Here is a 14,870-nt window from a genome sequence, read left to right as displayed (position 1 = left end):
GCTCAGAGCTCTGAATCTTACTACTTCCCTTTTGCTGGGACAGCTGGCTGGCACAAGACATCTGTTTTCACAGCCCTGTGTTCACCAGGAAGCCAGAAACCAGGGCCTTGAATCTGACAAGGGATTTTGGAGACTTCAGTGGAGTTACTTCTGTAGAAACCATTTCATATTTAGCTAGGAGCCATTCTGTATAACAAAAGCCATTTCAGTTTCTTGTGTCTGCACGTATACTAGAGGGAGTGAACTGGCCTTCACCGAGGTGGGGAGAGGCCAGAAAGATGCGCTGTTGGAATGTGTTAATGAACTATTTTGACTGAAGCTCGAACTCCCTCTAAACCTGTTTCTTTCTCTGCTGATAATAATTCCTCTTTGAAGTTCTCTTTGATTTCTTGCCCTGACGTCAGACTTGTTTGGTTAAGGGTATAAAATACTAGGATTGATTGTATTAGCCAGCCTTACTGGGCCCGGCTTTGCTAGGACCACGTTTGGCTCACTTTGCTTTTATTGGCCAATAAAACTGTCTGTTTAGCCGCGTAAACTGAGTGAGGCGTTTGCTTCGACACTTCTGACTCTTGCCAGCATGAAATAGAACATGCAGGCCTTTAAACTCTAACCTAGATCTCCCACTTATCTGTTCTTCACATTATTGCTAAGACTGCTCAGATTGCTTGTTGGTTAGATCCCACCAGCCCCTGAATATTTTGCCCTATGACACCAAAATCACTTGATGGCCCTTCAGATACAAACTGAACATACTCTACTTTCCATGAAGCATTAAATCTTCTGTCTCTTGCTTTAGCAAGCCGTATGTGCTCCGAGCAGAGTGTCTTTTCTAACGGGACGCAGGCCCGACACCACCCGGCTTTACGATTTCCACTCCTACTGGAGAGTACATGCGGGAAACTATTCCACAATACCCCAGTACTTCAAAGAGAATGGCTACACGACCCTGTCCGTGGGGAAAGTGTTTCACCCTGGTATGGCTTATAACATTTGAAATCTGCATTTAACATGTTGCTACAAATTAATTATGTAATTAGGGATAGATTTTTTCATATTTAAATGGCCTAAAATATTCTTGGTGTAGAATAAAGTCCTTCTAGGTTGTCTTGCATGTGAATAAACCATTACATTTTAAAGAGTTACATAGGTGGGATGTTAGCTATACAGCAGGGGTGGCCAACCCATTCTGGGTAAAGAGCCAAGATATCAGTTGATCCAGCAGGAAGAGCCAGGGCAACGTTGTTGAGACCCTCCCTCCCCTCTTCCCCCAAAAAAGGCTGCCCCTTTAAGAATACAGGTTTAGAGGCTTTTTGGCCACATCAGGCTTCTGCCGGCCGACACCATCTTTAATACTCCATCTTTAATGACTGTGCCGTACGGCTCCCCTGTCCCGGTGAGCACAGGGAGCCGGGAGGAGAGGGCCGTTTTCAGGGGCACAGGGGCGGCTTTATGAGCCGTAGGGGGGTGGGGCAGGGCTTTGCAAGCTGCACCCGGGGGAGGCGGGAAGAGCCGCATGCAGCTCGCAAGGCATAGGTTGGCCACAGCTGCTATACAGCCTCATTCAACCATGGGAATTTATCTGTTATAAATTTTCACATACCGCTAAGGCCATGTCTACGCTACAGATAAGATCAAAGCAGCCGCAGTCGATCTTCCAGGGTTTGGGTTAGCGGGTCTAGTGAAGACACTCTAATTCGAACTGCAAGGGCACTAATTCGACTAAGTGCCGGTAGTCCTGCTTATATGAGGAGCTGAGTGTGCTCCCTTCGACTTCCTGCAGTGTGGACAGTGCCAAAATTCGAGTTGAGATATTTTGAGTTAAGCCATGCAATTGACATAGCTGAAGTTGCATAGCTTAATTCGAATTTATCCCCTAGCGTAGATCAGGGCTAAGAGAGCATAGGAGTTAATGTCAGGTGTGCTCTAACTTGTCTAGAATTTAGACACTTCTCTAGACTGCTAATGATGCAACTAGAGTGCATGGTCATTCTCTCAGTTCTAGAACTTAGATTTATTTACACATGCTTCATATTATACAATTCGCTACACTTCAGTCTGACATCACCTTGTGGGATGAAGAAGCATTGTATGTCTGAGTAATACTTCCAAATTAAGCTGCATAGAAAACGAGCTCACTCTATGAGCAACACTAAAGAGTCGAAAATACTATATGAACAAATGCAAGATTTTTGGGTGGCACTCTTAGGGTACGTCTAGACTACATGCCTCTGTCGCCAGAGGCATGTAGATTAGGCTACCAGACATAGGAAAATGAAGCAGCGATTTAAATAATCGCTGCTTCATTTAAATTTACATGGCTGCCGCGCTGAGCCGACAAACAGCTGATCAGCTGTTTGTCGGCTCAGCGCGATAGACTGGACACGCGGGTGGCGACATCAAAGGTATTTGTCGACCATCCAGGTATACCTCATCCCAGGAGGCATACCTGGGTGGTCGACAAATCGACAAATCGCCGCTTCATTTTCCTATGTCTGGTAGCCTAATCTACATGCCTCTGGCGACAGGGGCATGTAGTCTAGACGTACCCTTAGGCTGAAACTTGTAACCACTAAACAGTGTTTGCTGGACATGTAGAATTTTTAATGATTGCTAGCTTTATATACTTATATGCAGTTTTATATACAGTTTCATTTTATATATAAATGCTGTCACTTAGTCCTGATTATTTTGTATCCAGACTGACCTTGTTCAAGATGCTTGAGGTTTTCCTTTCCTGACTACCAGCTGTGTTTTAGGGACTGGTAGCTGGAGCTAATGTTTCATCCTTCAGTTCTTGAACGCTTTCTTAGTTCCCTGAATAAGCTCATAAAATTAGTGGGCCTACTGGAACTGTTTCTATGTTAGCAAAACAAACTAACCGTGTGTTTCTTGTAGTTGAATTCTTCCTAGATGAGTGAGCTATAAGATCTTTGCTTACTTCTCCTTTCCAGGGATTTCTTCCAATCACAGTGATGACTATCCATACAGTTGGTCCATGCCACCTTTTCATCCCTCTGCTGAAAAATACGAAAACAGTAAGGTAAACAAGCAGTTGAATTGCATGTAGACCCAAATACAGATGGGTGGAAGGTGATTTAAATATTAGTGCTCTTACTAATCTGAGTCAAACATGTCTATCATTGTGTAACCTCATGGTTACAACTGTGGAGGAAAATCACTAGTCAAATATACACTCCTCTTCACCTCCTTGCCAAAAGGACACGCCTCTTTGTACTGAAGAATGGTTACGCTCATTAAGGGGAGGATCAGGCAAATGCTTATGCTTATAAGTAGTTCCCTTGATTTTGGTGGGGTTATTGACCTGTGTAAATGCCTGCATGACTGGGGAGAAGAGAGACTTAATTGTATTAACAGCATTAAATCTTTTATCTCAAAACTATAGCTGCCATCTCTTGCAAATTACCTCAGCCTCTTCCCTAGGTGGTAAAGAGCTGTCACTTGGCTTTGCTGAATTTTAACCTACTCGACTCAATAAGAATCCCAAAGCCACTCGAGTGCAGAATTGATTAATGCGTCTTTTGGTTTAATAGATGGAGCCATTTAAAACCTGCTCAGGCAGCCAGCAAACCACCGGTTGCACAAAAGCGTGGGCTCTGTTTACACCATCAGTGGGTTTCAGATGCCAGTTATTCTTATGCGTAAGCTGTCACTCATGGGTTGCAAGAACCTCTGTGCTTGAGCCTGGCCCTTTGCAGATCCCAAGTTAATTTGTTCTAAATTACAAATCTTGACCCTGCAAATAAGGGATTAAGACAATCCGGCTAAAATCAGAGTTTCCTGTCTTACTCAGCTTTCCAGAATGTTCATTACAATAAACATGGTCCGAAGGAATCGGTGCCACTTGTAAATACAGCTCTAACTTCTGTGGTCCTGTCTTCTCTTGTCTGGCAACATCCGTGGTCCTGCTGGACCACAGATGTTGCTGGATAAGAGAGTAGGATGTAAATGAGTAGTTAGCTAGACAATTAACCGATAAACCTATGTTTATCGGTTAATCTTGTTGACTACTGGCACCCCCCCGCTGCCTCTGTATCAGAGGCAGCAAGGTGGTGGGGAGCAGGAGCCAGTATTGGGGAGAGCTGGCTTACAAGGGGAGGGGGGAGGCTGGGGAGACTTCACAGCAGCAGCCCCTGTCTGTGGGAGGGATCCCAGCTCTCTGTGGACAGAGGCTGGAGCAGCTTCTGTCCACTGGGATCTGGGAACTCCCCCCCATGGACAGGGGCTGCTGCTGGACCAGCCTCGGTCCACGCCAAACCCAGGCTCACCACAGACAGAGGCTGCTATGTGGGAGGTGGAGGAGGGATGGCAGGCAGCCGGTGTTCACAGGGAGCTGGTTTTTAAACTGGCTCCCCTCGCGGACCACCTCCCACCTGATAGAGAGGCAGCAGCACGGGGTGGCAGAAGGCTCTGGGAGTGCACTAGCTGCCAGCCCTGCCCCTGGGGACTATAGAAGAGTTGAGTAACCAATAAGAATTCATGTGGCTACTTGACTGTTCAATTACCTGCTATCTAACATCCCTACAAGAGAGCCCCGGGGCAGAGCTTGCTGGCGGCTTGGCGCGGAGCTGTCCAGCAGCGTCAGCGTGGCAGCAGAGCCCGTGGGGCAGCAGAGCCCACAGTGGGTGGGTCAGGGAAGCTGGCGAGGATGCCAGGGCTTGCAGGGCTGTGGAGTTGATAGGGCTGTCAGGGCAGCAGACCCCACAGCTGGCGGGCCGGGGAGCTCCGGCCGGTCTGCTGCAGCTCACAGGACCGGGAGGCTGGGGAAAGGAGCCTAGCGGGGAGGCTGGTGCCCCCTCCTCTCCAGATCTCGCCTGGTCTGGCAGACTCCCTTGTCCGGGACCAGTCAGGTCCCGAGATGCTGGATAGGGTCCAACCTATATTGCACTCTTATGTCCACTGCAAGTGCTACAGCAGCAGAGCGTTAGCCGCACTGCTGTAACCGGCTAGTGTCGGTGCTTCCTGAGTCAACGCTTCCTTTGCTGTCGTTAATCCGCCTCTCTCAGAGGGGCGGCCAGAGGTGTTCTGTCCACCTAGCCGCGTTTACCCTGGGGGTCAGACAGAGCTAACTGCACCCCCCAAGGCACAGCACTTTTCACATGAATGCAAACTAGGGATGTTACATTTTCATTTATTCACTAGTCAAATAGTCAATGGGATTTCCATCGACTATTCGATTAGTCGATAAGGGCTAGCGCGTTTCACCGTTGAAATGTACAAGAGCCCCAGCAGAGGCGCACTTGTGCATTTCAAAGGTGGAACACTGCCCCTGCCCCCTCCCACGGACCTGGAGCTGGGGGGAACCGGCTTTTAAGCCAGATCCCTCCAGCACTCCCTCCTCACCCCCCCCTTGCTGCCTCTTTGTGATAGAGGCAGCAAGGGGGGGAAGCGACTAGTCGATTAATCGCTTACATCCCTAATGCAAATCAATTCAATGTTAAGATGGCACCTTAGTCAAGCACTTAGCCAAGTCACAGGCAGTCACTGTATTCGATGTATTGTGGTACTAGGAAGTACCTAGATGAGGCAAAATTGAGCCGTGGTATAACGTGGTTGTGGAAAATGCTGATTTCGGTAGCAGCTAGTGTTTGCATAGGCACCTGAGGTGTCTCAGCACACATTTAGCAGATGCTCCAAAGGCCCTTTTCAGGCCACCTTCTCAACCCCTTACAACAGTCAGACTTTCTCCAGTGACAAAATATCAGCACATACCCAGAAACTAGCGGGTCAGGTAGCTGCTTCCAAGAAAGCTTCCCATGAGCCCTTGGGGCTACAGGGAAAAAATACTGTAACCGATTTTTAACCCCTCACCAAGGAGCCAGAGAGCCACGGTTTCCTGGGTTCGGGAGCTCGGTGTGCCGTCACGCCCTCAAGCCAACCGTAGAGCTAGGATTCTGCGTCTTGTTGGAGACAAACCAATGCTGCCTGTTTTTTCAGAAAGTGGCGCTGTGTTTTCCTCTGTGGTTTGACCAGCTTACCTAGGACATCGCAAACCTTCTCCAGCACTGACGTGAGCTGCTAATTTCCAGATCAGGCTTTAAATTCACAGTCTGTGTTGTGGGCTGAGTGATCCCTCTGAGTAGAGTCTGCCATGAATTGCTCTGGAAGCTTATGGGCCGTGCGTGTTCTTACTGTGGTAGAATTAAAGTAATGCAATTTTTTCCTCTATATTTCCTCAAAGACGTGTAAAGGAAAAGATGGAGAGCTTCATGCCAACCTGGTTTGCCCTGTCGATGTGACTGAAGTGCCTTTGGGTACCTTGCCAGATATACAGAGCACCAAGGAAGCCATACGCTTGCTGAACCTCATGAAAATAAAGAACCGTAAATTCTTCCTGGCTGTCGGTTATCACAAACCACACATCCCCCTGAGGTATCCGCAGGTAAGGAAGGCTGGAGTAAAACCATGTCCTTGGGTGTTATGATGAATGAAACCTCAAGCAAAATTATTCAATGACCAGCATTCACCTTTTAAAAGGTACTTTCCCCAGTATCTTTTATCGTTGCGGTAAAGCAAGATGAAGAATATCCTGGCATTGAAATGGTGAGATGTACTCGTAGCAGCCTGGACAGAAAAGTTACTCAGGGGTCAAAGTATCTATTCTTTTAAAAAGTTTTAATGTGTTAACACTACATGCCACGCTAAAAGCCCACTTCTTCCACCCTGTCTCAGAGCACGTCTAGACTATGTTTTTTAGAAAGGAGATACGCTAATTTGCATATCTTTTTCTGATCACGTTTTCGAAAGCAGGTCTTCCGAAAGTGAAAGTAGTCTGGACACATTTTTTCCTGGACCAAACCTCTTTTTTGAAAAACCACGTAAACCTCCTTTTTGTAGGAAGAGCATTTTTTTTCGAAAAAGGTTTTTTTCCCCCGAAAAATCCACATCCAGGCTACTTCCACTTTCGAAAGACCCGCTTTTGAAAATGCGATCGGAAGAAGATATGCAAATTATCAGCACATTTGCATATCTCCTTTCGAGAAACCCCCGTAGTCTAGAGGAGCCCTCAGTGAGTTATGCACACTAAACGTTATTGTGCAGTGAGGTATACTTTGTCGGAGAGTGGCAGAAAGAGGCCCTAAATGATTTGTAGCGTGATCTTCCTCCCCGTTTATGTCAATGGCCAAAGATTCACCAGTTGCTGAGGGAGCAGGATTGGGTTCTCTGTCTCTGAAAAGCCTTCACTTTTTGATACTTGTGGTAGGTCTCTACCATATTGGAGATGAGTAGTCTGTACCATGAGCCCAAGCTAGGCACCATACACAAAAACTTGGCACAACATTATCTTGTGCAAGTCTCCTGAATAGAAGTTCTGTGTTAAAAGCATGAGTAAGGTTCGAGCTTACCAAAATATCTGAATCGGCTACCACTGCGTACCCCTTACTCTGGCGGTGTTATTTTCCTAAAGGTAAGCTGAAGGTGGAGGGCACAGAAGGGGAAATGGTTGCTGCTCTGTGTTGTATAAAGACGGCCTTGGAGAGGAAGGGGGAACTTTTTCCTTTTTTTTTAGCCTTTGAAATAGCAAATCTTGTTTTGCTGGATGTCTCAGATTCTGAGCTTCCTCAGCCCTTAATTGATAGGCAAAGGGTTGAATCTTGAGCAAAGGTATCCTTTTTACTCACCTTTCCTCAGGGATTCTGAGTTAGGGAGTATTAGGAAAACCAGAGTTCTGTATAAAAGGAGTAAAAATCACACCATCCCCCTTTAACTAATTGGGTTTCATGCGCATGGCAAATCTGCCATAATCCAGCTAGTTGTATGGGCACCTGTAGCCTTCCAAGAAAAGCAGGAGAGACAAGACCTGAATGTCCACAGGTTAAGCCAACAAACAAACCACTTCTCAGAGGAATAAACCTTTCATGCCTTTTAAAAATAAATCCTAAAGAAGCCAGAAGAGAAACAAATCCTTGGTTTTCCTTTGTTCTGTTTTATAGTCGATTCTCAGTGCGGTAAATGAATGCTAGAATGTCGATTCTCAATGCGGTAAATGAATGCTAGATAGGCAAAATAAAGGTGGATGCATGGTTATAGAAATCATAGGAAAAGTAGGATTGACATATAACGCCGCAGTCATGTGGGGACCATTACAAGACAGCAGTGCAGTCTGTACTGAAACACCTCTGCAGCTGTTTGACATTCTCAGGTGCCCTTCGCAGATGTGTGTGAAGAACCCGGCTTTACTGCCTAATAACTGCAAAGCTCCGTCTTTGCTGCATTGAGATTGTAATACGTGTTTGTGTTGTATTGCGAAGGAGTTTCTCAAGCTGTACCCGATGGAAAACATCACACTAGCCCCAGACCCTCAGGTGCCTGCAGAACTGCCCACTGTGGCGTATAACCCCTGGACGGATATCCGACAACGGGAAGACGTCCAGGCGTTAAACATCAGCTTTCCTTATGGACCAATTCCAGAAGACTTCCAGGTAAGCAGTAGGGATGTAAAATTCCGTTTGTTTAGTTAACTGGTTAAACTTTATGTTTAACTGGTTAGCTGACTTACCAGGGGTGGGTAATCCAGAGGCTGGAGCGCCCTTGCCCACGGTGGGCCCTGCAGGGCTGGAATAGGAGCTGCTGCAGCCATCACCGGTTAACTGAATCAGTAAGCCTCGCCTGAGTGAGGCTTACTGGTTAACCGTTCGCATCCCTAGTCAGTGTTGCTTTGAAATGAGACTTCCCTAGATTTCCGCTCAGTGCAAGGTAGCACAAGGCTGTTGTCACTCACAAGGAGGCATTTCAAGGCGTGTGCAGCCATGACGTGCTGGGGAGCTTGCGTGCCCTGCTTCACAGCTACCAGGCCAGCCTGTGTTGGATCCGAATCGGGAGGTGGGTCAGGCAAGCAGGGAGTGGGCTTAGGGTGAGTCTGGGGGGCAGCGTGTAATACGCTTGCCCCGGTCTTAGTTCTGGGCTGGGCGTGTGTTCCAGGAACGTGGACACCACGCCGGAGGAATCCGTCTGTCTTCACTAGCCCTTCTTCTTCAGGGCCCTCATTTCACGTGCCTCCTTGGGAAAACCCGACTCTCATGTGGCATTACCAGAGCACCAAAGTGTTGGCTGGGGCTCCACAGGACCAGCCTCAGCTGGCTCAGGACTGCTTGCTTGAAAGAACTTGCAGGGAATAATGGGGTCTCCTAGTTGTTCCTTCTGTTACGTTTCATTTGAGGCAGGAATTATTTGCAGACACTTGCCCATGAAAACGCTGCAGGCCCTTTCCGTCGCGCGGAGCTAGGAAGGGTCTGCACAATTGAATTGACTCTCTCCCTTTTTGGAATAACTTGTAGCGGCAGATTCGTCAGAGCTATTTTGCTGCAGTTTCTTACCTGGATACGCAGGTTGGCTTGCTACTGAACGCCTTGGATGATGCTGGGCTCTCGAATAACACAATTGTGATGTTTACGGCTGATCATGGTAAGCAATCAGAAATGTCCCTGGCTACATGCAAACAGCTCTCTTCTGAGCCACGGAAATGAAGCCTGCGCCATATAAATCACGTTCATGTTTGCCTTGTGTGGATATGCCCCATGTATCTGCCTTGTTAGCCTCTAGTTCATGCACAGATCTTCTAACACATGCTTCTATGGGTGCACATCTTCTTTTCCCTGCAGGCCGTTCTCTCCCTAGTCATATGGAGGGTTTGCTACTGCGAGGTGAGTCCTCTCAAAGGACAGTAGCTGAGCCTGCAGTGTTTTCAAGCTCTTTCTGCTCCAGGGAGTGATTCCTGCGCTGCCTGGGGGTAGCTTCCCCTTCCCAATCTGCAGAAGCACCGTCTGCTGAAGTGGGCGGCAGACTTTTCTCCTTTACTGATCCAATGCAACTTCGTGCACTTGCAGTTGTGACGTGTCTGAAACAACTCTTCAGCAAGCCAGCTACAATCGGTGCTGCAGGGACCTGCTAGGAAGGCTTGTGGGAGTGGGTGTGTGAGTGTGTGTGGCAGGGGATGCCTCAAGTATTTAGGGAGATTGAGACCTACTTAACTGTTCGTATGAAACATGGAATCATAGAACACTTGAACTGGAAGGGACCTCGAGAGGTCATCGAGTCCAGTCCCCCGCCCCACAACAGGACCAAGCACCATCTAGATCATCCCTGATAGGTGTCTATTCAACCTGCTCTTAAATATCTCCAGTGATGGAGATTCCACAACCTCCTTAGGCAATTTATTCCAGTGTCTAACCAGCCTGACAGTTAGGAAGCTTTTCTTCATGTCCAACCTAATGTGTCCCTGGCAGGCTCTAGTAGTAGGCAAGATGACCTATTCCCAGGTCCCCCGCCCTTAGGAGAACACCTTAGCTGCTTAACTAGGTAAAGAATTAGAGATGAGAAGCATTAATAGTGTTTCATATTAATATCGCTGGATTGTACATGCTTCCTTATTTGGAGATGCGAGTTGGAGTCATTCTTATGTAGACTCCGTTCTTTCTCCCCTGCTCTGTGTCACTAACCTTGCCCAGGGCCTCAGTTTGATGAGTGATCACAAAATGGTGACTCAAAACACTGACCTTTGAAGTTGGTGTTTTTTAGAGCCCGCTTGCGCCTCCCCCCACGCCCTCCTCGGTGAGGCTGGGGGCGAATAGACCAGGGAAGAGTGGCACACTAGCCATCCACTCCTTCTTAGAGGATTGGGGCATGATTGGGCAAGCTTGCGAAGAGTTTTGTTCTCACCTTGGTTCCTTCGGGAAAGCATCCTGATTTGGCCGCCTTGCTTCAAGAGATGTGCCGGGAAGGGTATGTCTAGACAGCGGGGCTATTTCGGGATACCGGAGGTGTCTCAAAATAGCTACTTTGCATCTTTGAAAGGTGCCCGTTATTTTGAAATATTTTTCGAAATAACAGGCGCGCTGTTGCGGCATCCCTGTAACCCTTCTTCCGTGAGGGTTAAGGGATATTTCGAAATTTGGCACGGTGTAGATGTGCCAGATTTTGAAATAAGCTATTTTGAAATACAATCAAAATAAGATATGCAATTTGAGTAGTACAAATTGCATACCTTACTTTGAGTTTAGGGTGCTGTGTAGACGCACCCTGACAGAATAACTGGGATATTGCGGAGCTGGCAGCGATGAACATCTCGCATGAATGCTTTGAGGAATTGATCTGGAGAGGTATACATGCAAGATGACACCCCCAATTCCTCCTTTACGTTCTTAAAAATGCAGCATAAGAATGGCCATACAGTACTGCGTCAGACCAAAGGTCCATCTAGCACAGTATCGTCTCTTTTTACAGTGGCCAGTGTCAGGTGCCTCCCAGAGAGAATGAACAGAACAGGGAATCATGTGATCCTTCTCCTGTTGCCCATTCCCCACTTCTGAAAACCAGAGGCTAGGGACATAGTCCCTGCCACTCCTGCCACATAGCCATTGATGGACCTTCCCTATGTGAATTTATCTAATTCTTTCTTGAACCCTATTATAGTCTTGGCCTTGGAACGTCCTTTGGCAAGGAGTTCCACAGGTTAACAGTGCGTTTTGTGTGAAGAAAAACTTCTTTTAGTTTATTTTTAAACCTGTTGCCTATTAATTTCATGTGAATGACCCCCTACTTCTTGTGTTATGAGAAGGAGTAAATAGCATTTCCTTATTTACTTTCTCCATACTGGTCATGATTTTATAGAACTCAGTCATATCCCTCTCCCCTTCGTCATCTCTTTTCCAAGCTGAAAAGCCCCAGTCTTATTAATCTCTTCTCATATGGAAGCTGTTCCATACCCCTGATCGTTTTTATTGCCCTTTCCGAACCTTTTCCAATGTCAAAATATCTTTTTCTGTTATGGGGAGACCACATCGGCATGCAGTATTTGAGACGTGGGTGTACCATGGATTTATATAGAGACAGGACGATATTTTCTATCCATTTCTTAATAAGTCCCAGCATTCTGTTCGCTTCTTTGACTGAGTGGCATGAATGCTGGCTCTAACTGGGAAATGGGGGGAGGTGGGCGAAGCTGGGAAAGGAATAAAGTCAATAATTGAATAGTGCCTGAAGGACCAAGAGATCTGGTGTCACTGCTGTTGGAAGCGGGCGAGTCTGGCTGCTGGCTGTCCATAACAGAACTGATCACTAAGATAGTCATCTAGTACTTGCTTGAGACGATGTTCTGTATCCTCTAGGATGGTCTCTGGGTGAACATGGAGAATGGGCGAAATACAGCAATTTTGATGTCGCCACCCGCGTCCCACTGATGTTCTACGTACCAGGGAAGACGTCTTCCTTTGCTCGTCCAGGAGAGAGACTCTTTCCCTACCTTGACCCCTTCACTCATGTTTCGGACTTTGTAGCTCCAGGTACGTTTTCGGCACTTGCATAAGCAAATGCAGTTGCTATCCCATATCTTAACCGAATAATTATGCTTGCTGTCGGCAGACAGGGATGGAAGCTTCTAAGCAGCAGCTTCCCGTTGTTGGCACTGGGCTTACGTCTGAGCACTGAAGTCAAAATGTTTTTGCAGCTTTCCAACTTACAATACTGGACAGCAGAGGTTGACATTTAGTCTTTCAGCTCAGTGAATGGGAAAGTTTGTGCTATGGTCAAGCCTCAACAACGTTCCTTCTAATTATTTCCATCCATGTGTGGAATGAATTTTATGTGCACTGAGGCACGTGGATGTGCACCACCAGTTGATATGCAGGTTAGAGGCTGTGGGCATTCTGCTAATCAGCTGGGCAGCATTTGAATCTCTCCAGGGTGTCTACCCAAGCACTCACGTTACAGAGAACATTGGTCCTCAGTTCATGTCCATGCTCTGTCCCCATGCACCAGAGGATGCACTGACAATACGTCTGCAGCAGCTGATATGAGAGATACAAGGGTGGCACCAAAAGTAATGTTTTGGCAAAAGTTGCCACAATGAAGCAGTTGATTTGGTGATTTTGTTATTTTCTTATTTTTGAAGGATGACTTCTGAAAAGAGGAGATACTTCTCAAGGCTCAGTTAGAATAGTGGAGGAACAGATGTGGGAAGAGCTAGTCTTCTCTTCGTGGTGCTGAGTTTGGTATAAGCGCGTACATGGCCAGATGTCCTGTGAGCTAGCAGCCACGCCTTCTTAAATAGCCTCAGCATTGTTGCCCTACAAAACAAAGGCAAAATGCAGCTGATAAAGAGCTCCTCTAGCCAGCGTCTCAAAAGGTCAGCCTGTATCATAGAATACTAGAATGGGAAGAGACATCAAGAGGTCATCAAGTCATCCTAGATCATCCCTGATGTTTATCTAACCTGCTCTTAAATATCTGCAATGGTAGAGATTGCACATCCTCCCCAGGCAATTTATTCCAGTGTTTAATCACCCTGACAGGTAGGAAGTTTTTCCTAATGTCCATCCTAAACCTCCCTTGCTGCTATTTAAGCCCATTGTTTCTTGTCCGATCCTCAGAGGCCAAGGAGAACAATTTTTCTCTCTCTCCTTGTAATGCCCTTTTAGATACTTGAAAGCTGCTATCATGTCCCCTCTCTATTTTAGGGGACAGAGCATGGACATGCTGAACTTAGGGCAGACTGAGGACCAATGTTCTCTGTAAGCTGAGCACTTGGGCAGCCACCCTGGAGAGATTTTCCAAACTAAACAAGTCCAATTCCTTCAGTCTTCCCTCATATGTCATGGTTTTTAGGTCTTTAATCATTTTTGTTGGTTTTCTCTGGACCCTTTCTAATTTCTCCACATCTTTCTTGAAATGTGGTGCCCAGAACTGGACACAATATTCCAACTGAGGCCTAAGCAGCGCAGAGTAGAGCGGAAGAATGACGTCTCGTGTCTTGCTCACAACACTCCTGTTAATGCCTCCCAGAATCATGTTTGCTTTTTTTTTGGCAACGGTGTCACACTGTTGACTCCTATTTAGCTTGTGGTCCACTGTGACCCCTCGATAACTTTCTGTAGTGCTCCTTCCTAGATAGTCACTTCCCATTGAGTATGTGTGAAATGGATTGTTCCTTCCGAAATGGGCTTGTGAGCTGTGCTATTCCCTAACTTGTATTTTGATGCTTTTTCTAGGAAAAGCCAAAAAAATGGTTGAGCTTGTGTCTGTCTTCTCAACACTGGCTGAACTTGCAGGCCTGTGGGTTCCTCCAGCATGCCCTGACGCTTCATTTCATGTTGCGCTCTGCACCGAGGGGCCGAGTGTTGTCCGGCATTTTAACGCCACTGACGAGGATGTCTACGCTACTGCCTATGACAGTGACTATGACCTTGAAGATGACTATGAGGAGCCAATAGCTTTCAGCCAGTATCCACGGCCTGCAGACACTCCCCAGTGGGACTCGGATAAACCAGAGCTGAAAGACATAAAAATCATGGGGTATTCCATGCGCACTGTTGACTATCGCTATACTGTGTGGGTTGGGTTTAATCCCAGTAACTTTAGTGCTGATTTGCAGGATGTTCATGCTGGAGAGCTGTACATGGTAGGAAGTGATCCCAATGAGGATCATAACATCTATAACAGTAGTTTGCATGGGGACCTGGTCAAAAAATTTCTTAGGTTCCTCAGGCGTTAGGGGGGTGCGTGCGGGGCGTGCACTCTGGATGCTGAAGTAATATGACACTTTCCTTTTTTATTTGTGTGTAAACTGTGTGTTTTGCACAAAGCAACGGGCTGAATTAAAACCCTCTTTGTACAAAAATTGGTTTCCGTCTTGTTACAGTGTGTTGCGGGCTTTAGTGGACCGATTTCCTGTGCGTTGGAGCAACACACAGCATCTATGAGCATGCACACCTGTAGTGCCTTTCATACAAGGCTTCTCAGCATGGTCCTTAACACTAGGGTGACCATATTTCCCTGTGCCAAATACGGGACGCCTGGTAAAATTGCTGATTTAAGTGAGCTCAGAGGCAATCAATCAGAGCTATGCGCCGCAA

General features: G+C 46.8%; 1 protein-coding gene across 2 annotated transcripts in view; it reads left to right on the top strand.

Annotated features, from left to right (window-relative positions):
* Window positions 1–14,635, top strand: part of IDS (iduronate 2-sulfatase) — a 47,997-nt gene extending 33,362 nt beyond the window's left edge. For both annotated transcript variants that reach the window (XM_075941083.1, XM_075941082.1), the window contains 7 exons: window positions 800–977; window positions 2,955–3,043; window positions 6,203–6,403; window positions 8,274–8,444; window positions 9,300–9,426; window positions 12,129–12,302; window positions 14,007–14,635. In XM_075941083.1, coding sequence (XP_075797198.1) covers window positions 800–977; window positions 2,955–3,043; window positions 6,203–6,403; window positions 8,274–8,444; window positions 9,300–9,426; window positions 12,129–12,302; window positions 14,007–14,509 — 1,443 coding nt within the window. In that variant the 3' untranslated portion in view covers window positions 14,510–14,635. The remainder of the gene's footprint in view (window positions 1–799; window positions 978–2,954; window positions 3,044–6,202; window positions 6,404–8,273; window positions 8,445–9,299; window positions 9,427–12,128; window positions 12,303–14,006) is intronic.
* The last annotated feature ends 235 nt before the right edge of the window (window positions 14,636–14,870 follow it).

Source organism: Pelodiscus sinensis, chromosome 13 (genome assembly GCF_049634645.1).
Source record: "Pelodiscus sinensis isolate JC-2024 chromosome 13, ASM4963464v1, whole genome shotgun sequence".
NCBI classification, from domain to species: Eukaryota; Metazoa; Chordata; order Testudines; family Trionychidae; genus Pelodiscus; species Pelodiscus sinensis.
This window is presented reverse-complemented; position numbering and strand designations above follow the sequence as displayed.